This window comes from Diabrotica undecimpunctata, chromosome 10 (assembly GCF_040954645.1).
Source record: "Diabrotica undecimpunctata isolate CICGRU chromosome 10, icDiaUnde3, whole genome shotgun sequence".
NCBI classification, from domain to species: domain Eukaryota; kingdom Metazoa; phylum Arthropoda; class Insecta; order Coleoptera; family Chrysomelidae; genus Diabrotica; species Diabrotica undecimpunctata.
In genome coordinates, this window is record NC_092812.1 from 69,701,381 (window position 1) to 69,728,925 (window position 27,545).

Here is a 27,545-nt window from a genome sequence, read left to right on the forward strand (position 1 = left end):
AATTTTTATTTCGTTTTGTTCACATAGAGCTATTAGTCTAGTACCATTATCATTTACAGTGTACTCACCAAATTCATCTACGACTTTGTGTTGTTTTCTACCTGTCCTACTGTTTAAGTCTCCCATGATTATAATTTCTCGAGCTCTGCCGACTTTAGTAATTTCTCGAAGAAATCGTGTTTAAAGTTGACCAATGCATCATCATTCACTGTCACGGGTCTCAAAATGAACAATTAAAAAAAAAATGGATAACAGTTAGCAAGGTGAATGTAGATCAGGATATAATGTGTATACAATCTTAAATCTTGGAAGCTGGGTGAATGTGAAGGGACTGATGAAGAGATAATAACCAGAATTGAAATATCCCAGAAGGCCTTTATGACATCGAAACCAGTTCTATGTAACAGAACCCTATAGCAGAATCCCCTAGAGCAGACCGACTGCTCTTAAACATTATTAAAAGAAGGAAATCAGAATACTTCGGTTCATAGCTAGAGGATCTAAACACCATCTACTTCGCCTTATACAAGGAAAAGTGAAAGGAAAACGATATATAGGCCGAAAGAAAAAAAGAAACTTGTAAATATGATAACGGCCAACGACTGAATACGGACACAGCACCTAAAGAAGAAGAACCGTGAGTTTAATTTCCTGTTACATCATAAATGAGTCTAGCTTCCTTTTTGTTGTTTTTTTCTCGAATCGTAGAAGCTTTTCAACATGCAATATTCCCATTGGGCAAAACATAAACCATCTGTTATAAACCGGTCGTACTTCAGCCAATTGGGTTATTGAACATGCCGCTGCACCTTGGGACTAATAAGACAATATAACTTCAAAGAACAAAATTCGTTTAATAAAGTTAGTTTAATTACAAATTCAAACAAAACTAAATTTTATTCATACAATAACCATATATACAATATTATATACATCTACATATGGATGTTTCGCTACTATTTGGAAATTTTCTATACAGAACTGTCCCTAAGAAAATTTTATTACATGTCGAGAATGTTTGTCAATAAAATGAAGGGCAATAGTAAATTAAATATATATCTTTAAAAAGCCCACACATTTTCCTCTTGGTTTTTGAGTTATGGACAATTTTATACAAATCTGTGACAGAAGACTGTTGTAGCCATCCGGGTGAACGTTATTATGGAAACAACAATTATTTTTGTTAAGTTTAATTTGACAGTATTATTAAGACTCTAATTTTATGACACTAAAGTCAGTCATAGTAAAATATAAAAATCAAAAAAACATTATTTCTGCTAATTAATTTACTGATATTTTAGGTTGTCATAATACTTTGAAAAATTGGTATTTTTGAAGTAACTAAAGTCACTAATATTAATTATACGATGCCTTACAAAAAAGTCAGTGTTAACATTGTACTTCAGGAAAAAGCTTTAAATGAACGTATTTCTTAAAAACCAGTAAAGATATAGGAAAATAAAATAATCTTCCTTTTAGACATAAATCTGGATCTGGTATGGACATGGAAGATTTGGACAAAACTGACATCAGAAATCTGTTGTTGAGCTAAGTGGGCAACCGCTATTTTATTTAGTGCTACTACTATGTCTGCTAGTGATTCCGCGTGTCAGCCGTTAGTGAAAACAGTACCCTGGTAAGCTTTTTTTGACTATTTTCAGAGTTTTAATAACGAAAATTTGTTCAAAATAATTGATGTATGTAGCCACAGTTGTTTCTTTAATCTGATGTTTAAATAATTTTATTTTATTAAGTATTTATGTCAAAATAAGTCTAGTTCTTGTGCTATGAAACAGCGGTGACTGTTATTTTTACATGAATACTTAATAAAACAAAACTATTTAAACAAACAAATTGTCGCTATTAAAACTCTAAAAGCAGTACAAAAAAACTTACCAGGAGTATTTTCACTAGAGGCTGAGACGCAAGGTTCACCAGCAGACGCAGTAGTAGCATTAAACAAAATAGCGGTTGTCCACTTGGTTCCACTGTGATTCTGGAAAAGGGACATACCAGGGGACTGTGGGATTTTTGAGGTTTATTTATTTAAATATTCCATTACTAAATTATTAAATATGCTGTGACGTACCAAGAATACCTAATAATATATCGTTATTGATACAAAAACTTAAACATATTAACATTTATTACATAAAATTAGCTTGGGACAAGGATTTTCCATTTAGTGCAGAATTACCCATATAAATAATGACTTACATTTCTCACAATAGAATTCTTAGAATTTGGTCTATAAGTGAAAAAATATATAGGATCAAAAGAATTATTACCCGCAGATATAAATACAGAAATCATAAGGTTTTTATAGCTTTCTTTCAATAATTATTGCCTCATATGATATGATATGTGTTGAGTAATTGAGTATAGTACATTTGAAAATGATTGATAGCATAAATTGTATTGCACGCGAGATAAAATCCAATATAAATCATAAAAGAGTAACGAAGATTTTCTAACATAAAATCTTCAACATTGTTATGAAAATGTTTGGGTTTTATCTAAAATTTTTAAACATGCCATTTACTTCAATTCTTGTCTTAAATTTTGTAGTCATTTTAATCAAAAAATGATATAAGTACGTAATCTCTACAGGTACAAAATATTTACAATTTTCAAAAGAAGGTCAATTTATAAGCACTCAAATTTCTTAGAAAGGATTAAAATTTCCAAGCGGTAGAACATGTTTTGCAGATTGTGAATCATTTTAGTTGAGATTAACAGGTCGTATTTCTAAAAATCCTGTGATTATAACACGTAGAATTATTAGTTCTATAATAAAAAGCGATATTAATAAGTAAACTTGTGTAGTAAAAATATCACAAACGTCTAATTTTAATCCTGTGAAATTAAAGTGTCATTTAACCGTACCAATGGAAACTTCAGTTCAGAACACAACTTATGTGTTTAGGTATAACTGTGTAGGTGTATGAAACACCTACTGTATGTAGGTGTTACGCAAGAAGGTCCTAGAAAAGATGTGGAAAGTGCTTTAAACGTTATAAGAAACTTTATCCGTCAAAACGCAAATGAAGAAGCATACAACTGTTTCACATCTTTAGAAAATATGATAGAATGATACTGAACAATTTAAAGAAGTCAAAGATGACAGACTTCTTCCAAATGCAGAAGAAATAATTTATGTTATCCTTGAAAATACGCTTTATACATTATATAATTGGCAAAAAATGTAAGTACAGATTTTTTGTTTTAACGTATTTCATTGACAATAAAAGTAAACAACTTTTTTTCAAAAACGCCATTCAAACAATATTTAGCATCTTATATTGCTCCGAATGGCTTCACTATAGGAAGTTAATGTTGAAAACTACATATTCATAATATGTATGCACAGTATCATTGTTGTCTGATATAACGAGATCGGCTTATAACGAGGTAATTAGTCTGCCATTTCAGTTCTCGTTATAGAGGGAGTCTACTGTTTTAAATAGTAAGGAAATGTTCTAAACCAATATTTAGTTTTTTATATTAAAGTAATTTGATATTCTCAGTCAATATCAATAACTTTCAAATGTACTATAACTACCTACAATTTTTATACTTATTTACAATTTCCATTTTGTACGCTTCTTGCATACTTATGCCCCATTGCAGTTCGTCCCTTTCAGTATAGATTATTATTCTTGGTCTTTCTTTCAAGGCCATAGTTACATAATTTAACTAGTAGTAGATCATTTCTCTCCCATGGTTACATGAATTAGTTCTTGTTTGGAACGCTTAACAAACTTGTCTTAATTTGTTAGGGCTTTTGCAGATATTAACCATTACAAAGGTTAATTTGAGTCCATTTTCTAATTATTACATCTAATTAAAAATATTCCTGAGTGTTTGCGCATATTGTGATTTCCACACAATATAAAATTCCTACTTTAATGACTCGATATCACTGAATGGTATTCTCAGTTCTAACTGGGTTAGATTCCTTGTAGCAAACCAACCACCAAGTTTTTGTAGCGAGATACTTTTTAAAATATTTATTGTTATATGAATATGATAGATACACTTATAGACGGAATCCTAAGAAATTCTAAATAAAGGTAATTAGTTACTTTAAAAGATTTGCAAAATGTGCCACAGTGTGTTCTTGAGCAAGAGCAGATAATTCTTTCACCCATTCATCAAGCAATACTGCACACAGTGCTACATGTTGGTCTTTGTTAAATTTTTGATACACTTTATTAAATTGAACTTCTTCTGGAGTTAAAATTACTTGACTATTTCCGTCAACTTGACTTGGACGCCTTCCAAAAAAACTGCTAATAGGTGAAATACCAAGACTTCTTCGTTTTGGGCTATTTCTTTGGAAAGGTTCTATTTCTAAATTTTGAAAATTTTGTTGTTCTATATTGTGTTTTCTTTGATTCACTAACATTATTTCTCGGTCTATAAGGACGTTTCTTGCAAATTTAATTAACTGTACACAATTCGGTTGTTGACAAAGATAATCATCTACTTGTTGTTTCAGTATTCCAATAATCTAAAATAAAGACATATTTGTTAAATATGATTGCATGTTAACAAGATAAACAATAAAACACTGAAAACTTTTGTTTTTAACACTTCCACAAAATTTATTATAATTTCTATATTATAATTTATTATTATAATTATTTTGACGTTTCGATTTCCATTTCGTTTCTTTTTCTTTTTTAGGAAGTCGTCTGTTATAAACCGGTCATCCCAGCAACCCTGCTAGGGGAAAATTTCCTGGTACTGTCTCAGATTAGATGCGTAATACCCCACATTAAACAAGTACATGGTGTCTGAAAGAGAACCCTTCCAAAACCAAACTGGTAGCTGTCACGAATAGATAAGAGCTACAGGGATTAATGAGCTTGGATTAATGATTAACCTTGGATTCTAAGCTAATATGGACATAAAGACCAACTTCACCTCTACGCTGGTGTGCGATGGAAACAGAGAAGTGGCTTGGATGGACACCAGATCTCTCAACATGTCAACTTGATATCGACCAACGAAGCTCTGGCATATGCTAATACCTGGACTGAAAGTGTGGACAACTAGATATTGTAGACGTGTAAATGTAGTAATAGTAACTGGACTATTCTACAGCGCTATTGCAGGAATCAAGAAAGAATACCAATTCGTGGAAACCTGACTTACCGTATCAGTAAGTTGGTGGGTGTGTACCACAGAACGATCTCCCTCAAGCCAATGGTGGAACATCACAGACTGAAGGATTGGACAGCGCAGAAATTACGTTGCGGGATTCAGAGATTGATTAATCACTACAACTCCGGGTATAGGTGTCATCCAGATTTCATCAGCCTTCTACCTGCATGCGGGATTTCTGTATGTCTAAGTGACCAAGACAAGGAAGAAGAACAACCCAGCCACACTTATGAAAACCAGGAAACTATGTAACTGGATTCTGCCCAAGATTATAGTTCCGAAAATAATCAGGAACTACAATGATGAAGTTCACTGAAAAACTAAAAAGATCCAGTGCTTAAGTGGGTCGGCAAGGAAAAGGTTTAAGTGCCTGTTAAGGCTCGACAAAAAGCACTACAGGCTATCCAAAAGTCACAAACAGCATCCAAGAGAGTACGGTCTGAGGAAAATGCCTCAAAAGCGCAGCCTAGGGAGAAAGGTGTTGCAACCGGCGAAAATCCAGCAGAGAAATACGCGATCATACGGTTAGAAGGTAACAGCCATAAGGGTAGGACTACTGCTCCAAAATTATCCACAAACTTTTCTTTCATTGGAATACTTGCTAGCTATAGAAGAGAATATTCTGGACAAAATAGTGGAGATCGATTCAAAGGCACAGAAAAGGCCTAAACTGCATCCTACAGTTCAGAACAGGCTAAATGCAACTGTATTGTGCTGATGATTCAGAAGCTGCAGCTACAGGAGCACGACAATAGCATTCCTCACACCGAGATTTTTGTGAATTATTCTTCTGATAGTCTGAATTTTAGACCCAACTTAACAGATAAGATTCTCAGATTCTTAGAGGCACAGAATCATGAACCCGATACTAAAAATTGGAGTCGACAAGCGCCCTACAATAAAACTGACACTCTCAGTGGATCTTATATCCGCAGTGACTCTAAAGAAAGCTGGCTATATGGCCAACAATAAAATATCAACAAGGGTAAATTGGAACAAAACAACGCAGCAAAAGACAACAACAAAGTTGCAAAAAATGCAAAGACTGGCGATTTTTTAAAGGAATTTAATATAGTTCACCGATGGACTAAAGACTACTCAGGGAAACAGGGGTATTCGGACAGAAAACAAAATACAAAAAATACTCAACACACTGTAGTGTTCCAGGCTGAAGTTTTTGCGCTGGTAGCCTGCACCAAGGACATTTTAAGGCGGGTACAGCGTTAAGAGGATTAATATTTATATTGATAGCCAGGCAGCTACATTAGCCATAAAGAACCAACGACCAAATCAAAACTGGTAAGTAATTGCAAGGATGTTCTTGATAAACTGGCACAAAACCACAGAATGTCTTTAATATTGTGGTGCGTGATATAAGGGGGTGAAAAGGGGAAAAACAAGCAAACTCGTTAGCAAAACGAGGCTTGAGAGAAACCTTTATTGGCCCAGAGTCGTTTTGTTGCGTCACTAAAAATGCTTCAAGATATGAAGTAAAAATTAGGCTGGAAATGAGTTCTCAAAATAAAAGCACAAGCACCCGTACAAAGAAACTAATAAACAACATCGACAGAAGACTCTCACACTGCCAAACTCAGTAGCGAGAGTTAAAAAAGGTCACAGAAATGGTGACTGGATAGTGAGGGTTGAGACACCTATACAACATAGGTAAGATGAACGAACCATGATGCAGGAAATATGAACAGGATGAAGAAAATGCCACACACATCATTTGCGAATGAGACTATTTTAGTAACTTAATTCGGTCACACAACTTCCAACCAAAAATTAAACCGAAAGAGATCATTTAACTCACAGTAAGCTGCTGGCTTTCGTCGTAAGTAGAGGATTTCTTGGTAAATTTAAGTTTAATAAAAGGACAAGGTACGATAAAACAATCTTATGATTGATTAAGTACCAGAGACTTTCGTGTCTTGCATAAGAACAGAGTGTGCTGCCCACATGCCTAAAGAGAAAGGTATTTGATCAGTGCGTCCTCCCAGTCTTGACGTACGGAGCAGAAACACTTACCTTAACAAAAGCAGCAGCTACCAAACTGAGAGTCACGCAGAGAAGAATGGAGCGGTCCATGTTAGGAATAACTCTGCGAGACAGAATAACCAACGAAGACATCAGGAGAAGAACCGGAGTGACTGACATCATCGAGAAGATAGCCAGACTAAAATGGAGATGGGCAGGACACATAGCCAGAATGACAGATGGGCGATGGACAAAGAGGTTATTGGAATGGAGGCCAAGGGAAAACAAGAGAAGCGTCGGTCGACCACCTACAAGATGGACTGACGATTTAAGAAGACTCAATAAAAACTGGATGAGAGCGGCGCAAGATAGACGGGGTTGGAAACATGAGGAAGAGGCCTATGTTCAGCAGTGGACTCTTGAGGCTGGATGATGATGATAAGAACAGAAGAGGAAGAATACAATAAACTCGGTGGCAGAAAGGTTGTATATTTATTTGTGCTTCCTAATAATAACCCTAAATACAAGAACATTGTGTCCTCAATACAATATTATACAAGAACATTTTTTCGCCAAGCTACATGGTCCATTATCATCATTAAGGCTTTTCATTCCTGATGGAATGTTTGCCGCTCTTACTTAGAGCTCTCTGATTCGCTAATTACGGTGAATCACTTCGCATTCTTCTTGTGCATGGTCAAAGTTTGTTGTATGACTTGACTTTCGTTACAATTTTCTTTCACTCATTTCGATCTGTGCATGGTTCCCTCCAGTTTCTCACTTTCAGGATTTTGATATATTTAATGACCTGGTCGTCCCATCCCTCCCTGGGTCTTTTCCTTGATCTTTCAGTTTCTGGTTTCCATCAGGTGACCTTCTTGATCAGTAGATTGTTTTTCCTTCTCTCTATGTGCCCCAGCTATCTCAATCTTTGCGCTTTAATAAATCTATATCTTCTCCCTTCATTATGTTGTTTAGTTCATGGTTTATTCTTCTTTTCATTTCTCCGTTTTCCATTATTATCGGACCCATAATTCTTCTGAGAATTTTCCTTTCAAATATTCTTAATTTTTCTTTATCTAAACCTGTAACTATACACCTGTTACTATTCATACACGCTGTTGCCAAGTCCTGGCAATAAATTCCTGATCCTGACGTCAAACATTAACGTTCAAACGTCATCTGTCAAAATTTGAACTAAATCGGGCAATTAGTTCACAAGTTATAGTGGTTTAACTAATAAAGTGTGTTGATAAAGCATTGCTTCCTGATAAAAATACTCTAAAAGTAAATCAATGCCTACTCCAACTCTGTTTCATAGACAATAACTATTAAGAGGTGGTATAATGCAAATACTGAAAAATATCGGAATTGATGACAAGGATATTCGTGTCATTAAAAATTTGTACTGGAATCAAACTGCTATCGTAAACATTGGAGATAACTACACCGATGAAATCTCCATACAACGAGGAGTCAGACAAGGTTGCATTTTGTCGCCAACATTGTTCAATGTTTACTCGGACCAGTTATTTAAAAAGGCACTTGAGAGACAACCATATGGAATAAAAATCAACGGGGAACTAATTAATGTGATTAGATATTCAGACGATACAGTAATTCTGTCAGATAATATTGAAGGTCTCCAAATTCTGCTTGATCGTATTCACAAGGTAGGAGAGGAAATGGGCATTAAAATAAACTCAAACAAAACCAAATTTTTAGTGTTTAGTCGTGACCCACATCCCGATGCAAAGCTTCAATTAAACGGAGTCCAAGTTGAGAAAGTTCACAAAATGACATATTTGGGAACTGTGATAACGGACCAACTAGATCCAGGCATAGAAATAAAACGTAGAATAGCAATGACTAAAACTACTTGTATGAAAATGAAGTAACTTCTTTGCAATAATCATCTCAGTTTAGAACTAAGACAAAGAATGGTTAAGTGCTATGTTTGGTTCGTACTTTTGTATAGTGCAGAAGTGTGGACGCTAAAAGTATCGATCATGAACAAAATTGAAGTATTGGAAATGTGGGTTCATAGAGGAATGCTAAAGATACTTTGGACAGCAAGGAAAACTAATGAAGAAGTACTAAGGAGCGTCAACAAAGATAGAGAACTGCTAAAGACTGTTAAACATCGAAAAATGTCTTATCTGGGACATATAGTAAGGGGAAGTCGATATAAAATATTACAACTGATCCTTAAAGGCAAAATAGAGGGCCGTAGAGGAGTAGGAAGAAAAAGTTTCTTGGTTAAAAAACATTCGTGAATGGACACAGATATCATATGCAGGACAATTATTCCATATTGCAGAAGATCGAGAAGCCTTCGCAATGGTGATCGCCAAAGTCGGATAATTCTGATATGGCACGCGAACAAGAAGAAGAAGAGGTGGTATGCTGATTGTAAGCGTGTTAAAACACACACAAATGATTCTTAACGCTCTTGTCGCCTAAATTCAGCAGGTGTCCCACAAGACATAAAAAATACCAACAAAAAAATTTTGGACAAAACTAAAATGAAACTGCTTGATATAGAAGAAAAGTAGAAGATATCAGAAACCAGTATATTCAACATTTTGCAAGAATATTTGTCAATAAAAAGTTGTTTACAAAGTGGGTGCCGCCAGAGTGCTGTTTGCAGCTGTTTTAGTACGATAAACAGGAGTTTTTGTATCGATATGTAACAATCGATGAAACATGGATTCATCACTTCACTATAGACAAACCAGCAGTCAGCTAAGTGGATAGCGACAGGTCCCAAAGTGATAAAAGACAAAAACATCAGCCGGAAAGGTTTCGACTCATCAATTACCTTGAGAACCAAAGAGAATCACCAATAGCGAATATTATACAGTATTATGGGTATATTTGAAAGAATATATTGCAAAAAACGGTCACAAATGAAGAAGAAACAAATAATGCTCTTCTTACCAAGATACTAAATCCACCGTGTCACAAATCAATCGCAATTATTAAAAATTGTATGGATTGCATTGCGAATTATTTTAAACGGTTGTTTGCAGACTTCAAAATAATTTATCAAAATAAATTTTCTAAAGAAAGAAATTTTAATCAAATGAGAAAGTTATTGCAGGAACTGAGGCTTATTTTAAGAGCAAAAACAAATCATTTTACAAAAAATGCATCGAATTGTTCGAGAAGCATTGGCATTAGTGTATCACTCTGGAAGGATCAAGTCTTTTTATTTGTTAGGCTCGAGACTTTTGGACGAAGATTACAGAACCATGTATACCAAATAAAAAATATATTAAATTATTATTAAAAGCTACTTACTTCAAACACAGATGGCACGTTGGGTTGTAGAACTAAACTACAGTCTAATAAATATGCTCTAAGTAGTGGCTGAGGGTAAGCGGCAAGTCTAGATATTAAACCAGTCAAATGAAGATTAATGTAAAATGAGTTTGATACAAAGTTTTTTAATTTATCCATTAGGATGGTAAGAAATGGTCCTGCAGACGCCCCTGACTGGTCAATATCTGTAATTGTCGGAGTTTCTGTTATTTCTCTTTTATTATTTATTGGTCTTTTCCAGTATTCTTCGTTTTTATATTCGTCAGATATAAAACTTAAACTTCGGTCTACGGACGAACTAAGCGAATTATCTGGAAATATTAATAAATACACATAAAACAATGTTGAACTATTTTAAAATATCTCTTATTTATTTACTTTTTTACAAGGATATTTTAAACAGTATACCATAATACGATGTTAAAATTGTGGTAGGAGATGGAAATCATCCTTGATAGTGCCAAGGAAATCGGAGGCTCGCAACCACAAAATGAGCATAGTAAACTGTCTAATAAAACCAAAATATTGCTAAAACAAAGAAGGGAAATGAAAGTAAGTACCAACATAAAGAGAATACAATACAGAGAAGTTTGTAAGACAATAAAGAAAATTATTAAGGAAGACATAAGAAAATATAATGAAAGACTGGTAGAAAATATAATCGAAAAAAGGAAAAGCTATAACAAGACAAGAAAAGCATTAGTCATTGTGAGCAATTAAATCGTTGCTCTAACAAACGAAAACACTAGAATTACAGACAGAAATGAAATACTATAACTCGCGACTAAATTCTACAGCGAACTATACAAAGCCCTTGAAACACTTGAACAAGCAATCAGTAACCAAGAAGATGTACCAGAACGTTTGCGGAACGTCAGAACTTAGAGGTGGGCTGCGCAGGATCACGTATATTGGAGGCATAAATTACTGGAGGTAAGGCTCAATTCAAGCTATAGCATCATCGAAAAAGGAATAACAAGGTCATTTATCCGATACGCGCTATTTTCTGAGCCAAAACTATTTACTGCAGGCAGCTGTGGATGTACCAGACGTTCTCCTGAAAGAAGTAGAATCGAAAATTACAAAAATGAAAAGCGGTAAAGCAGCTGGAATAGTGGAATAACAGTGGAACTGCTGAAATAAGCTGGCAAAAACCTATAAAATCTTAGCAGGTATATTTGCGAACTGTCTGAGATCAAGATGCATACCAGACCACTGGAATACAGCAAACATAATTCTCATTCCTAAGAAAGGTAGCAAAGAGGATATCAAAAACTACAGACCTATAAGTTTACTACCAATCATATACAAGATATTCACAAAGATCATCAACAACAGATTAACAAATGCATTAATTGCTGCACAGCCAAGAGAGCGAGCTGGCTTCAGAAGTGGATTCAGTACCCTGGATCATATCATACACTTCTAGAACTAATGAGTAGAGCTAAAGAATGTGAAATACCGCTATCATTAACCTTCATAGATTTCGAGAGGGCTTTCGATTGTATATATCCTAAGGCAGTATAGAAACTTTGACCAATCAAAGCATTTGCAAACAGTACATAGAGAATTTAGCAAATATATACAGACAAGCAAAAGCTAAGGTAAAAAATTATGAAAACACTCCAGAATTTCTCACTACCAGAGGCGTCCGACAAGGTGATGCAATATCACCAACGCTCTTCACTGCAACACTAGAAAATATATTTATTTATACAAGAACTTATAAGCGATCTAAATGCAGCTAGCAATAAAGTTGGCCTAAAAATGAACTTGACAAAAACCAAAACCATGTACCACGAGCTAGTGGATGTCCAAGATGTAATAATAAACACCACTGCACTTGAGACAGTAGACGAGTATATATACCTGAGACAATTAATATCCAGAAATTTACAGAAGAATGAAACTGGCTTGGGCATGTTTTGGTAGAAATACAGTTATATTTAAATCGAAGATGCCACTCCACCTGAAGAAAAAAGCATTTGATCAGTGTATACTACCAATCATGACATAGGGCTGCGAAACTTGGACATTAAAGAAAGAAATAGCGAGACAAAGTCACTCAAAGGTCAATGGAGCAATGCATGCTAGGCATAACAAAGAGAGATCGAAAAAGAACAGAATGGGCCAGACAGAAAACCAAGGTCACTGATGTATTCCACAGAATTAAATATTTAAAAGATGCCAGTGGGCAGGACATTTAGCGAGAAGAACTGACAACAGATGGTCCACTAGAATTACACTGTGGTATCCAATAGGCGTCAAGAGACCAAGAACACGTCCAAAGATGGGACTATGACATAAGGAAACGGGCCGGTACAACATTTAGCCGGTATTAGACAATCGTGGGCAAAAACGAGGAACGACTATGTAAGGGCTAGAGGCGGCAACACCCATTATTGATACCCAATTTTTTTTTCAATTAGACTTTAATTTCCAAAATAATGTTAATTTGAATTTTCTTCGAAGATTTTATTCATTGAATTTTTACTCTAACAAATGACTTTTTTTCAAAAAGATTATTTTTTCTCTTCCGCGGAGATAAAAATTGATAAAAAACATGTATAGATGTTAAAGCACCTAACTTTTGTATTATCCAACATAAGCGAATCAATTAAAAAACAAAATGTTGACAAAGCATGAGGCTATAGTTACGATTTTATTTTTAGTATTCTACAAATGCTAGAATATTCCACAGGGTGATGCAAACTTTAAGAAAAAAACGCAGTTTGATTCGTACACCCGGTATACAATCAAAATTTACCTGTTTAGCAACAATATTATTATAAAGATATTGTCAAGGAATAAGGCTATAACATATTAAAAAAATCACTTAAATCGGACAACAGGTTTAGGAGATATAAGAAATCAAAAATTACCCATTTTTAAGGTGGCCGGTTAATTTTGGCCCAGAGTGTAGTATGCATAAAAATAAATGCTTTGAACTTACCGTAATTTTCATCTTCGCCTGTATAAAGGTTATTCCAAACTATACATGACATCTGGCAATGTGTTATCCTATTCCTAGCATCACATAAATATGGAAAATATTTACCATATAGACTCTGTTTGTTTTTCACCGCATACCAGTGGTTATTATTATCATAAACATCTTTGGAAAATTCTACAAACTGGCAACTTCTTGGAGCTAGAGTCAGAAGTTTTTCAAAACTTTGACAATAGGGGTCTAAGGGTAACAGCATCTTTCTTTGGGATAACATCAGATGCAAGCAAGGTTTCAAATGTTTAAAAACTAATTCCAACATTAGATCTTCACAGTTTAGATCAACCATTGATTCAAACATGGCGAGAGAGACTAGGCATAACTGACTATTTTCAGATTTCAGTCGTTGTATTAATATATCTGAAAAAAAAATATATGTAATTAATTGTATACAGCCATCGAAAAACATCGTAATTCAGATAGACCATGGAGCCACATAAACACACGGCTGGCAATAGGCTTGTCACCATGCTAAGCACGTGACAATTATGGTTTAATGGCGGTTAATAATGGTTTAATATTAATATTGTTAATGTAAAGTTTGTTTAGGCGTATATTTTAAGAAATATTTTTGGGAACATTTCTTCTTTTGAACACACATACACACACACATACACACACGCACACACACACACACACACACACACACACATGCACATTAGAGAACCGAAAGACATCATGACCAGGCTATGGTGTAGCCTAAACGATGCCCCAGAGAGCTGGCGAACTCTGGTGGATTATAGCGGTATCAAGGTATAAATACACTGCCATGTTTGAAAGTCTTTCCTGTATCTGTCCCTAATAGGCCCAACCAGGATCCTACAGACGAATCTTCAGCACAGTACGGTAGAATAAAGATCTGTCGAAGTCTCGAGGACCTGTATGTCAATGGAAGATGTACAATAATAAGCCAATTGTATGAGGTACTGTCATTGCAATGGTAGTTAGTGGTGAGATAGTGCCGAAGAAGATCAAGAGAGTATTTAAGACCTAGAAAACTTATCTATAAGCCACATCTAACAGATAATCACAAAAATTCGCGTCTTTAATGGGCAATAAACCACGTTAATTTGCGACCTCGACATTGAAGACCTGTCCAATATTATAATGGAACTATATTAATAGCAACACTTTTGACCTAGAGCTCTGCTAGAGAGTTCGATATATTGTAACGATGTCATTCTTGATCATATTTACCACAATTTATTAAAAAGTGTTCGACTGTTAATCGAACCTTACACTGATCACATATGGGTGGCTTATTCTTTGTGAAAACGTAAGAGTGCGTTAACTTGGTATGTCCTAGATGTAAACGAGCATTCATTCAAACGAATCCACTGAGAAACATTAGTTTTGATTTTATTCGGCTTAGTTTGACACTTTATTTTTAAAATAACCTTTTAAGTCACTGTCTATAAGCTCCGAATAATCGCATAAAATTGCCTGTCCTGCAGCCCTGTCAGCTTCTTCGTTTCCCCTTATTCCGACGTGTGAGGTTACCCACAAAAATTGAACTCTTCTTTCATGTTGATGAGCATGGGACAGCTGGTGTTTTATTAACTTTTCAAAAGGATGTTTCGGAAAAATATGTTTTCATGAGTTTAGAGAGCTTAAGTAACCTGTTATGATCGGAGTTGAAGGATACTGAACTATTGTTTACAGAAGAGTTAGTGTCCAAGTTATCTATATCTTTCTTTAAATGGTTGAGTAGTTTCTTTTGAAATTTTGTAAACGTGATTTTTGTTGATCTATCATTTGCATATTTATAGCTGCATTTTAAGAGATGGAGTAAACCAACCATAGCAGTTGTAAAGTCTTTGACCACGTTGATAGTGTCGGGTGAGCCTTAAACATTATCAATTATTAAGGAAAATTGGTGGAAATTTAAAACGAAAGGTGGTGTATGATTATCAATAAAATTTTCAAGAGTTTCCGAACAGATAGATCTTTGGATGCGTGCGGTTTTTTTCATTTAAAAGATTTGGGTTTTGTGAACAGATTTTGTGATGAAATTGCTGAATCTGTAAGAGGAGAAACGATCTCACCAAAACTGTGTTTTATGGAGGTACTTGCGTTGGCGCAAGTATTATGAGAGTTTTCACTTAGTTCATCATCATCATCATAAGTGGCTCGACAATCCGTTGTGGATCTTGGCCTACTCACAAAGAAGTCGCCACTCCTGTCGATTCCTGGCAACTTCCCTCCATCTTCCAACCCTTAGAATCTGTAGGTCTTCTTCCACATCATCAATCCATCTCATTCGTGTTCGTCCTCTGCTTCTTGTGCCCTCTGGTTTTGAAATTGTTAATCTCTTCGTGTATTAGTAATCTGACATCCTAGCAATGTGTCCAGCCCATCTAAGTCTCTGCACTTTAACGAATTTCACAATATCTGGATCAGTGTATAACTGATATAGTTCAAAGTTGTATCTTCGACGCCATAGCCCATTTTCATTTACGGCCCCAAAAATCTTTCTAAGAATTTTTCTCTCAAAAATACTTAGTTTTTCTCTCAAAAATACTTTCACTTAGTTGCTGAGGCTTTATTACATTTGCAAGTATTGAAGCAAACTGATAAGTAGTGACAAGTCCAGCATGAAGTTTTATGTGTAAGATTGGCTGAAATAGTTGTTTCAGAAAAATGTAGTATTGTATCAGCTTTATCGGCGTTTTCTGCAATTTTATTTAATGGAAGAGGTGCTGATAGGTTGGAGGATATTGCTTCCGAAGTTTGTGAAAACGGTGTTGTCGTCGAATGAGGTTGATTGAAAGAGTTGTTATAACTAGGAGTATCGACAATTTCTTGGTTATGGAGATTTGTACGTGAGCTTACAGTTGAAGCATTACTGGGATTCGTAAGACACTGGCTAGCGATATGTCCTGAAGCTTTACATTTATAGCAGGTTACACTATGCTGAGAAATGAAGATTCTATAGGAAGTATTTTCGTAATTTACTGTCAACGCATCAGGTAAGAAAATATTATATGGACAAATATGCATTACAATTTTATTAGAATTTATTTAACTATTATAAATTAAAAGGATACGATAAACTTATTTGATATTATGTGGTTTTGTCAATTAATCAACAATATATAATATTTTATCAACTATAATAATTATAAAATAAATAAAACAAAAAAGTAATATTTGGCACAAATTAATTGAACCAAATATTTACTCAGCGTTGCCACTATGTTGAGTCACACTTACATTTTAAAACGGCATCAATTCTTTTTGGCATAGTGCCTACTAATGTTTGGCAGTAATCCGGTCGAAAATTATTCCAAATTTCCTAAACTTTTCAGGAATTGTGCGAACTGGTGTAGTTTGAAGTGCTTTTTTCATCTGATGCCAAAGAGTCTTGATAGGGGATACATCAGGACCGCTTGAAGATCATTTTAAAACAGGAATATTCATTTCCTGAAACAATGTAAATCCCCCAGCATTGATGTGCAATCAATGAAAAGGAGACAACATACATCCCCAGACCATCACAACAACAACGAGAACAACACCGTTCTTTTAAGACAACCTTTGTGATATTCTTTCCCTGTCATTCGAACTCTACTTGGTGTATCGCTAACACAGACCTCAAACTTAAATTCATCACTCCAAATAACTGAATCCCATTGATGTTGAACCCAGTTTCGGTGCTCTTTTGACCATAAACATCAGTTTCTTTGTAAAAAGTGGTTTCTCTTTTGCCTAAAGTGAGATGATAGGTTTGAATATTTAAGATGAGATAAATGTTGCTTGTAAAAACATACCTTGTAGGATCCATATCTCATTTTTTCATTCTCCTCACACAACTTTCGTTCAAAATTGGTCTACCAACGGCATGGGCCCATTTTACAGCCAATTCTCGAGAAGAATCTCGGTGATCTTGTTTAATAAGAGTCCGAACAGCACGCTCAACTCTTTTGGTAATCTTTAAATTAGACCAGTTTTATCTTTTGTTTCAACATTTCACATTTTTTTAAATTGTGAATATATTTCTCACAATTTCTTGAGAAATACTTAAATTTTGAGCAACTATATGTCCAGAAAGTCCTTTGTTATGGGCAACAATGGAGTTTCGTAAATCATTATGCCAAGACTTTCCGCGAACCATTTTGACAAGTAACTAAATTAAATCACTCAACTAACGCCATAAATTATTTTTTCAACGAAGACTATATAATATAATTTTCAGAAAAAAATATATGGCACCCTCTAGCCGGCTCATAAGAAGTTCGAATAATGTAGACATCTACACTGTAAAATAAAAAATGCTTACCTAATAATTTATGACCATCAAAATCAACATTTAATAAAAACTGAAGAAATGAATGGAGCAATCCGGTGTCTGTTATGGTCCTCAAAATCAATTCTAAATAAGCTGTGGCAGCTACTTGCTCACAAACATTATTTTGTAATAATGCTGGTCCTAATACTGGTATCAAAAATCCTCTATACAAGAACTCCTGAAGTTGTTTCCTTAATAACGGATGGGCTACTTGTGCTACGGCATTACTGAATTCCAAAGATGTCACAAATGTTAAAAGTCCTGTAAAAAGTATTATATTTTACAAAAGAAAAAATAACATTTTTAAAAATCAATATATATCAAATGTTGAGGTTAAGTTAAAGTAAACATTGCAAAATGCGCTCTACAGAAAAATGTTTTTGTTGTGAAAAAAAAAAAAAAGTTGTAAATGCTGTGATTTGTAGCATTTGCATCAGAAATTACTACCACGGTAGTTTTGCTAGGAAATCCGGTGCAATGAACGGAAATACAGTTAAATGTGGTCAATGTGCAAAAAGTGAGGTTAAGTCAGCAGAAATTGAAATTTCATCATTGACACCTTAGACAAGGAACTTTCCTTGTCTAAGATTGACACCAAATGAAATCATCGAGTTTCAAAAATCTTTTCAAAATATTGAAGAAGGCAAAATATCTATGGTTTTATCTAATGGAATCTAATGTTTGAAACGCAGCATAGGAAAATCTAAATTTGAACTAAAACAATAACTTTTTGATAACTACTTTAAGACCAACCAGATTTGAATCCTTTAGAATTTCTTATTGTATATTTTGAATTAATAGAAAAAAAAACCTTTCTGTATTAACATCAAATCAAATTTTGTAACTTAAAATATGTTATTTGAGGAGCCTAGAAGCCAAGGGGTACAAGTGCAATTTTAAACAAAATGGAGTTAAGTGCACTAAGTAGTTGCTATGGAGTCAAATATTGTTGTGGCAAAGGGATACACGCGTAGCACTGTAAAGTGTTGCAATCTAGCGGATGGTATAAGTACTACCTCAAATATCAGCTGTTTTCCTGAGAAACCAAGAGGTACAAGCGCCACTTGTACCCCTTGGCCTCCAACTGACTGTCATCAGAGTTGTTTGTTGTTGAATGTTGTACACGCTTGTCGACACTGTTGCTGTCGTATCTTTTAATTCAAACTTTACCCATATTATTCTACGATATTTGGCAACTTTAAGAGTAAAGTAACTAAAGTTTTGCTACCTTAATAGAAATAGACATCGCAAGTATTGTAGATGAAGAAGAACAGGAGTCTCATTTAGCGGTAAGTGAAAATTCTGTAAAGCCCATAATTTGTGTTTATAAAGGCTATAAATCAGATTATTATCAGATAAAACTAGCGCATGTCTTATTTTTTCAGACCACTCAGATGCAGATTCTACATACCAGCCTCAATCTAGTGACAGTGAATCCGAAGTAGAACCTGAACTACCTAAACCAAGACCATGGAAAGAACATAACAAACACCCCGGTAAGAAGAGGCTGAGAAGGTCAGACAATTGGGCACGGGTATGTGCAAAGCAGGCAAGAAATGAAGGGCACCTTTATACTGACCGAAAAGGAACAGTGCATCGAGCAAAGCGTATGGAAGAGTTTAACCATAACTGTAGATACGGTTGTAATACAAATATCCCTAATGACAAATGCCAATCTATTTTTGACAGTTATTGGGGACCTGGAGGCTGAGACCTTCAAACTTCTTTTTTATGTTCTTCCATTAGCCTTCAAGATTCTGCAAAAAAACCTAATGCGACCTATGTAAAGAGAACAAGCTGTACTTACACATTAGAAGGGTATAGAGTATGTAAGGCTTTTTTTATGAAAACCCTTGATGTCAGTAATAAACGAATTATATATATATATATATATATATATATATATATATATATATATATATATATATATATATATATATATATTCGGTTTTTTATAACGTCTTACGACGTTGTCCGACTCCCAAACGCCACTGTATTCTGTCTTGAGTTAGGTCTTCGTCCAGATTTCGAGCTCTAATCGCTTTCCTAACTCCCAGGGTCCAGCTCTGTGGTGGTCTTCCTCGTTTCCTCTTCTCTGGGGGTTGCCACATCATCGTTTTTTTAGGCAATCTTTCGTCCCCCATTCGGCTCACATGCCCATACCATATGAGCTGTTTTCTCTCAATATCCTCAACTATAGTGTCCTCTATACCCATTTGTTGTTTTATCACTTCATTTCGTATTCTGTCGGCTCTTGATATTCTCATCGATCTTCTGCTGGCATCCATTTCCGTGGCTTCGACCTTTTTCTTATATTTTTCGGTTATTCTCCATGTCTCAGCTCCATAAAGTAGGCTAGTTTTAACCATTGTCTCATAGATGTTCCATTTTCTTTTCTTTGATATTTCTTTACTCCATAGAATTCCGTTCAAACATGCTATAGCTCTTCGTGCTTGTACAATTCGATGTTCTATTTCTCGTTCGTCTTTTCCACTACGGTCGAAGATGACGCCCAGGTATTTATATTCGTTGCATGGATTTAATAAACGAACTACTAATGCTATAATGAAAAAAATGACCAGCACAATCTCGGTTTCTCAAAAGGACCAAAGAGGTCGTAAAGCTCCATCGAATAAAACAACAGATGAAACCATTTACTTAATCAAAGAGCACTTAAAGTCGCTTCCTAAGTACAGTAGCCATTACTCTAGGATTAGATCTCCAAATGTGAAGTATTTGAGCGTGGAACTGACAATGAAAAAAACCTACACTTTGTATGTAGAACTGTGTATGGAAAGAAACGTAAACCCTGCGAAGGAGAGTTACTTTAGGTATATTTTCTGTACTAATTTTAACCTTTCACTCAAGAGACCTCACACCGATACGTGTGACAAATGTGACACACTACAGAATATTATTAATAATGGTGTTGATCCGGAAAGAGTTGCAACAGCAAAAATTGATAAAGAATTACACTAGCGCAAGGCACAAGCTGCAAAAAATGCAAAGGATGATGATGCAATTTCAAAGATGACCCAACTACAGTAGTTGTATGCTTTGATTTACAAAAGACTCTTCCAACTCCTAGTTTAACCTGCAAAAAAGCCTATTACAGCCGTCAACTTTGGACTTATAATTTTTGTGCGCACAATGTTTGCACTGGACTGGCACAGATGTTTTTGTGGCATGAAGGCCAAGGTAATCGTGGTTGCAACGAAATTGCTTCCTGCCTTTGGAAATACATCCATATGCTGCCACCAACCGTTAAACGCATAATTCTGTACAGTGACAACTGTGGTGGCCAAAACAAAAGTCATTATATTGCAAAGTTATGGCATTATGTAGTCCAAAAGACACAAATCGATACTATTGACCACAGGTTTCTGGTAGTGGGACATTCATTCATGGAATGTGACCAAGATTTTGGGATTATCGAAAAAGCGAAAAACATCAGCAGGTTTATGTACCAAGTATGTGGGCCTACATCATAGTGAAATCTAGTAGGAAGTTCATGGTGACGAAAATGTGTCTTTAGATTCACTAGAGCCTTACTTTAGGAAAAATGTACCAGGTATCAGTAAAATGCAGCGTATGCATTTTGAGAAAGCATATCCATACACACTATTTTACACAGAAAGCGTCAACCTTCCTACCTTTTACCAGCTGAACATGAAGTCCTCAAGAGCTGGTCGACCTCTCAACGAACTCCCGTTATTAGCAGCAACAGGAGACAAGCCAAAAATCAAGAAACTTAAATTTGACAACTTACAGTCACTTTTGCCATACGTTCCCCCTATCTACCACGACTTCTTCAACACCTTACAATACGTTAATGGGCCTAACAATGTTCCTGTCGAAGTTAACCAGAATGCTATTATTCCCTCAGATGCCGAAGAACCAGGAAACATTTTTGATAGCGAGTCAGAAACTGATTAGATATACTTCAGGAACGGTAATATTAAACTGATTTAAACAATTTTGTAACTCATTCTGTTAATGATTTTGTGTTAAATTACATTATTTTCACCACAGTTGTATTTTTTACTCAATCCAAATTTTCATATACAAAACAAACCCAAAGAGTTCAGTCAATATCTGGTTCTTTTTTGGAAGCCAAGGGGTACAAGTGATCACTCTTATCACCTTATCAAGGATTGTAAAATAAGGGTAAAAAGACAAGATCTAAAACTTATTCTACAGCTTATGTATCACTCCTAAGTTATTTTAAAAACTGTTTAAAAACAATTACTTATAATTCTAAAAGAGGGTTAAACTTAAACCTTCTTTTTCTCATTATCAATATTTAGTCACTTGTGCCCCTTGGCTTCTAGGCTCCTCATTTCAACTTTATAAAACCATTGTTAATGTAATACTCATAAAACCGACATAGCTACGGCGATTGGTTTATTAATGTGTATTTTTGAATTAAACTTGTATATTGTTAAATTAATCAAATGAAAAAAATACATGAAATTTTAATATACTTTCGTATACACCAACTCCATATAGAAGTGTTAAAGAAGTCTGATTGTATGCTTATGCATGTGGATATTATTTGTCAAATGTAGGAAAAAGTTTCAAAATCTTAACCGTAGACGCAGGGAACAGACAAAGAAAGTATTCGGAGAGACAGAGGTAGTCGCTCAACTTCGTGATAACGGTACAGTCTTCCTCAAAAGTTTATTTTATTTGAATTTATTATAACATCTCGATTCGGTATCATTAGGAAGGCCATGAATTTAATGGGTTTTTAAATACAAAGCTAAGAAAAATTTGGTCTGTTTTGCTATTTAACTGTAGTATACAAATTGCATTGAATCATTAGCAAGAAAAATTTTGTTGAATTTGACGTAATAAAATTATAAATAAAGTAAATAATTTTATGAGAAAGTAAAAACCAATAAGTATATATATATATATATATATATATATATATATATATATATATATATATATATATATTGTCTATTAGAAATGGACAGAAAAGAAAATTTTAAAACTTAGAAAAGACGAAGCTTAGAAAAGACGAAATCACTGCTACTGTCTTCCTAAAGATTAATTATTATTTGATCAAAAACGAAATACAAAACAGGTTTCTTTTCCCTGAAAAACTGTTTAGCGTGTTTACATCGCTTTTTCCACTCTTCATTTGAAAATGTTTCAAAAAATTCATCGCAAAAACATCCACAGTTCTAAACTTACAAGTCAACGTTTTCTCGGCTTTGAGCAGACAAAATTTTTCGATTTAAATTCCATTTAATGTCACTGTTCTTTAAGAAAACTGTCGCAGACTGTACCGACCGAAGTTTACACATCCAGTTATTTCCTTCTACTAAAATATTCCCGATAATTTTAGTGCGCATCTGGTGGGCGTGGCGATTGTAAGATTTTCAAACTTGTTCCTAGGTTTAACAAACTGTACCTATTAATATTAATGGTCTACCAATAATTTAAAACTCACCTTTTATTTCGTTAACATCGTCAGGGGTAAATCTATGCCAGTCAGGTACTAAAATATCATCTAAAATATTTGGTAACACAGAATACAGTCCACTTAAACCAGACGCCAGTAAAAGTGAAAAATTAGAATTTTCTGCAATATATGTAACTACTTTTTTATTCTTTTTTGACAGTGACATACAAAGCAAGAGAGCATCGCGTGCTTTCATTCCTGTTGAGTTTTCTCTATGTACAAATGGTATTAATAAAGAAAATATGATGAAGCTGCAACAAAAAAGATTAAGATAAAATCTACTATACCATGCACAGAGAACAGTACAACTTTATGATCAGATGGGTCATAGCCAACATTGGAAAATATGCATCATTGCATTTATTTCCATTCTTGTTGCACCTGCAGAAAAAAACGTTTGTTTTTGTGTATTTTTCTATGCAAATAACTTGTGACCGTTCTAAAATCGTAATCTAATTTATCTGTTTTAATTTAGCTTCATTAAGTATCGACATATTGAAAATTCTTAGTATAGTAGGAGCAAGGTACGAAGATCCAGTGCAAATCCCTATTTTTGTACCAATTCAATCTGAGCACCTTGTTTACATATTTATCCACGCTGTCAGCAGCGTAGCGGTAACAATTTGGTGCCGTTAATTATGTAAAAAGCATAATCACGCCACTGTCCACCTCTTCATATACAATTGGCACATGTCCCATGTGCTAGGTTGGATCTTCCTATATGGTGTTTACAGTATCTGCACCTAAAGTTTTGGGTCATACCTTTTTTGTAATCGAGATGGCTTCTTGTCTTATCGAATTGAATCATTAGATGTCACCGGTTTTGAAAAAAAAATTAATATGGTCAGATAATTGTCCATCTCAAAATCGTAATGGTGAGATGGTAATGCGGTACTTTACATCTTAAATAGATTTCCACAACTCAAGGAAATCAAACATAAATATTTATTAAGGGGACATACACATCTTGAAGCCCACTTGGATCACTCTTTAGAGAGATATTGGAGGAAAGGGACTCACTTTAAAATTCTGAAAGACGAAGCCTTTTACAGTTTTGAGTATGGAAGCAGAACATTTTAGGAAATTTAAAAGCTTGTATGAAGAAATAAATTCACTATATTTCTTTAGAAAGAAATCCACAGATGGCAGTCCATTTCAAATATCCAATGCTATCTGCTGTCAAGTTTGATCAAACAGCCCTTGGTTTCTTTATTACAAAACAGATTTTGATGGAGAATTTGTTGCTGTACAATTCAGTACTATAATTATTTTATGTTTGCAACACTTTTAAGTTATAGTAAATTCTTCTGCCAATAATGAATACTAAATGATACAATATGCTATAGTAGGGTTGCTGATAGCTGATGCTACAATGTCTATTAATACAGTTTATGAGGTAGATACCTTGTATGTTTACACATTGTTAAAATCATGAGATTTGACTGCAGCTTGTAAAATTCATAATGCATTGGTTTGTTTATTCCTAGTGTACCTTTATTGTGTATTTAATATAGACACTATAAGCTAGTAAAATTGTTTTGAAAAGCAATGTCACTTAAGCCACTGTATCTTGTAAACTAATAGTGCAATTGAGTTCAAATTCTTAAAGGTGGTGTTGAAAGGTTGGTACTTGTGGATCATATGAAGTTGCTATTGGTGGAAGCTACCATACTATAGGTATTCCAGTTATGAAAATATTTGTGGTTGGAAGTTTCTGAATGGCAGTAGTATGGGTTTGTTATCAAATAATCAAACATCTTTGTCAATTTTCTTAATATTGACCTTTACTAACACAAATAGTATGTGCACTATATCTGACTTTCAAAAATCAATGAAGAAAATGGATAAAGAAAAATATTTTGATCATAACCTGGTATTTTAATTGAACCAATTTGATATTTCCTGAATAAGACTTGCTCTAGAAATGTTAGACACCTCTACTAATTCCGCTGCTTCTAAAGGCTAGCCTATTTCTTCAATAACTTGGGCACTATTATTTGGCCTACTGGAGTGCTTCAAGTCTTCATAAAATTCAATGACAAATAAAAACATTTTGCCCACTTCTTGCAGTAGAATATGAATTATAAAAAATCATCTCATCATACAAATGGTGTTTAATATGATAAGGCCTATGTGCAGAGTGAGAGATTTACTCAAAATTCATTAGTTTGGTATTTTGAATCATGCACTAATTACAAGATCTAGGTGGGTACTAAATACTATAATTCAACTATAACACAATAAATTTTGAAAAAAATTAAGCCTACATGGCTATTGGCTGAAAAATGTATATAATGTACTTCAAAATCTAAGTCTTGAATTAAAAAAATCTATAAATTACCTTTGAACTTTTTTCACTTCCTGAAAAAATAAATCTATAAATTCAACATGTTGCATAAGGAGAGTGCTTAACTGGTTTATTAAATCTACTAAGAGCCTTTCAACTTCTGGTGAGAACACTTCTTCTTCACATGAACATAACAGTTTGATCAAAGGATGTAAAAATGATTCATGTAACAATAAAACGTGCCTTGATTGAGTTATCAGCATTTGATAGAGTTTTAACTGTTCACACCTTATAGCATTAATATATCTGTAACAAAATAAAACAATTTAAATTTCAATAATATAATGAACGTGCTACAATAATATCAAACATAATTGTTAGTTATACTGCAGCCGTTTTTAATTATATATCTCAGTAAAAATAGAATAAGATATCCACTAATGTCTGACTATTTATTCCACCAGACTTTTATCTTTGATTCCACATTGGCCAATTGGCTTATTTTACATTTATTCTAGCATTAGTTTCGAGATATAAACAAATGTTTATATGTTTAGCTCTAAATTAAAAAAATACTTCTGCCTCTAATAATGGAAAAAAACATTTTATTTTGTTATCTACAAAAAATAACCACAGTATATATGTGGTTAAACCATATACTTATTATTCTGAATAGAAAATATTGTAATGCAATATCTGTATATGTAATAGTTACAAAAAATGCAAGGATTGTGTATATTGTATAATAGACATCTTTTATATACAGCCATTTTAGGATAATTCATCTATGAAGGTGTAGCAATCAAATCACAAATTATTGAGAATAAAGATAACAATATTAATAAACTGGGATTTTCCCATTAATTTTTATTTTTAATATTAATAAACTTACAGTTCCTATAAACACATACATTTGTTTATATAAAAACCAATTTGAAATGATTAACTAATTGAATATACTCCACAAATAAAGATAATCAGGAGTAGTCTGTGAAATTAAATTCATAAAAGGCTATGCAGGTTGTCAAAAGCAAAATGATTTGTATATTTTAAAGTTAACTTGATATAAAAATATTTGTCACAGGTCAGCTACCTAGACTAAATGAAAAGAGTACCTTCCAGATTTTGTGCTCCATTCAAACAATTTATCTAAGATATTTTCAGAAAGTAGATGTTCCAGACATCTAGAAGATGATTGACAAATATATAATTTATCATTTCGTTTCATATCATATAATAATAAAGTAGCCATTTGTTCCAAGTGGTTAACAACACCCAGGACATCATCGTGGGTAGGTAATTGCTAAAATAAGAGAAATTTAGAACTTGTTATCTTTAAAAGTGCAGAATACCAGTACCTGAACTCTGTTAAATATTTTGTAGACTTGATGCCAATGTTCCTTAAAGCTATCATAACAAGCTTGTGGATCACACTCGTCTTCTGAATTAATCACAGATTTTGCATTCTTTGATGACAAAAGTGAATTTAGCCATTCCATATTATTTACCTAATAATTCTATTTACTTACATATTACATTTTTTAATGACAATAAATATTTTGTTTGATTGAGCTAATCATACTAATCTGACATCCAGAAATAAAAAAAGGACAGCTGAAACTAACTTTTGTGTGAAGAGAGATAAACATATTTCTGTCAAATCTTACAGTTTATTGACATATTCTGACAGTGTTACTATGGAAACACTAATTACAGTGCTGCCACAGATACTGATTTATCATTAGATGTGCGGCTTTTAATGTAATTCCATTTTTTGTCATATATCTGACATTGTTTATTATTTTTTTGTAAATTGCTTTATTAATAAACAATACTTAATTTATTTATCAAATTTAAGTTTATTAAAACTTTCGCTAAAACTAATTATATAAATAATTCCAGCTCTACCATATTAAAATTTTGCAGATATTTTTATATTTAATGCTATGGTTTGAATTTGAATAAATTTATATTTTTTGTATGAAAATAAAATTTTATATTTTTTCCCCAAAGGCTATTA

The 27,545-nt window shown here is 33.9% G+C and overlaps 1 protein-coding gene across 1 annotated transcript; it reads right to left on the reverse strand.

The window, feature by feature from the left end:
* Positions 1–834: 834 nt before the first annotated feature.
* LOC140452354 (FHIP family protein AGAP011705) lies at positions 835–27,116 on the reverse strand. Its single transcript, XM_072546558.1, has 8 exons — positions 26,884–27,116; positions 26,641–26,828; positions 25,580–25,831; positions 23,227–23,489; positions 17,757–18,026; positions 13,424–13,837; positions 10,450–10,781; positions 835–4,513 (listed from the first exon to the last, which is right to left on the reverse strand). Exons 1-8 carry the CDS (start codon positions 27,022–27,024, stop codon positions 4,082–4,084), a joined length of 2,292 nt encoding a protein of 763 aa, XP_072402659.1. The 5' UTR covers positions 27,025–27,116; the 3' UTR covers positions 835–4,081.
* Between the last annotated feature and the right edge of the window lie 429 nt (positions 27,117–27,545).

Bases quoted from the DNA above. Each gene is read 5' to 3' on its own strand.
- LOC140452354 (XM_072546558.1), bottom strand. From the start codon at position 27,024: ATGGAATGGCTAAATTCACTTTTGTCATCAAAGAATGCAAAATCTGTG. The intron at 18,027-23,226 runs GTGAGTTTTAAA...TACTTTTTACAG, and splicing joins CGATGTTAACGAAATAAAAG to GACTTTTAACATTTGTGACA. The intron at 10,782-13,423 runs GTAAGTTCAAAG...TAATATTTCCAG, and splicing joins AGGCGAAGATGAAAATTACG to ATAATTCGCTTAGTTCGTCC.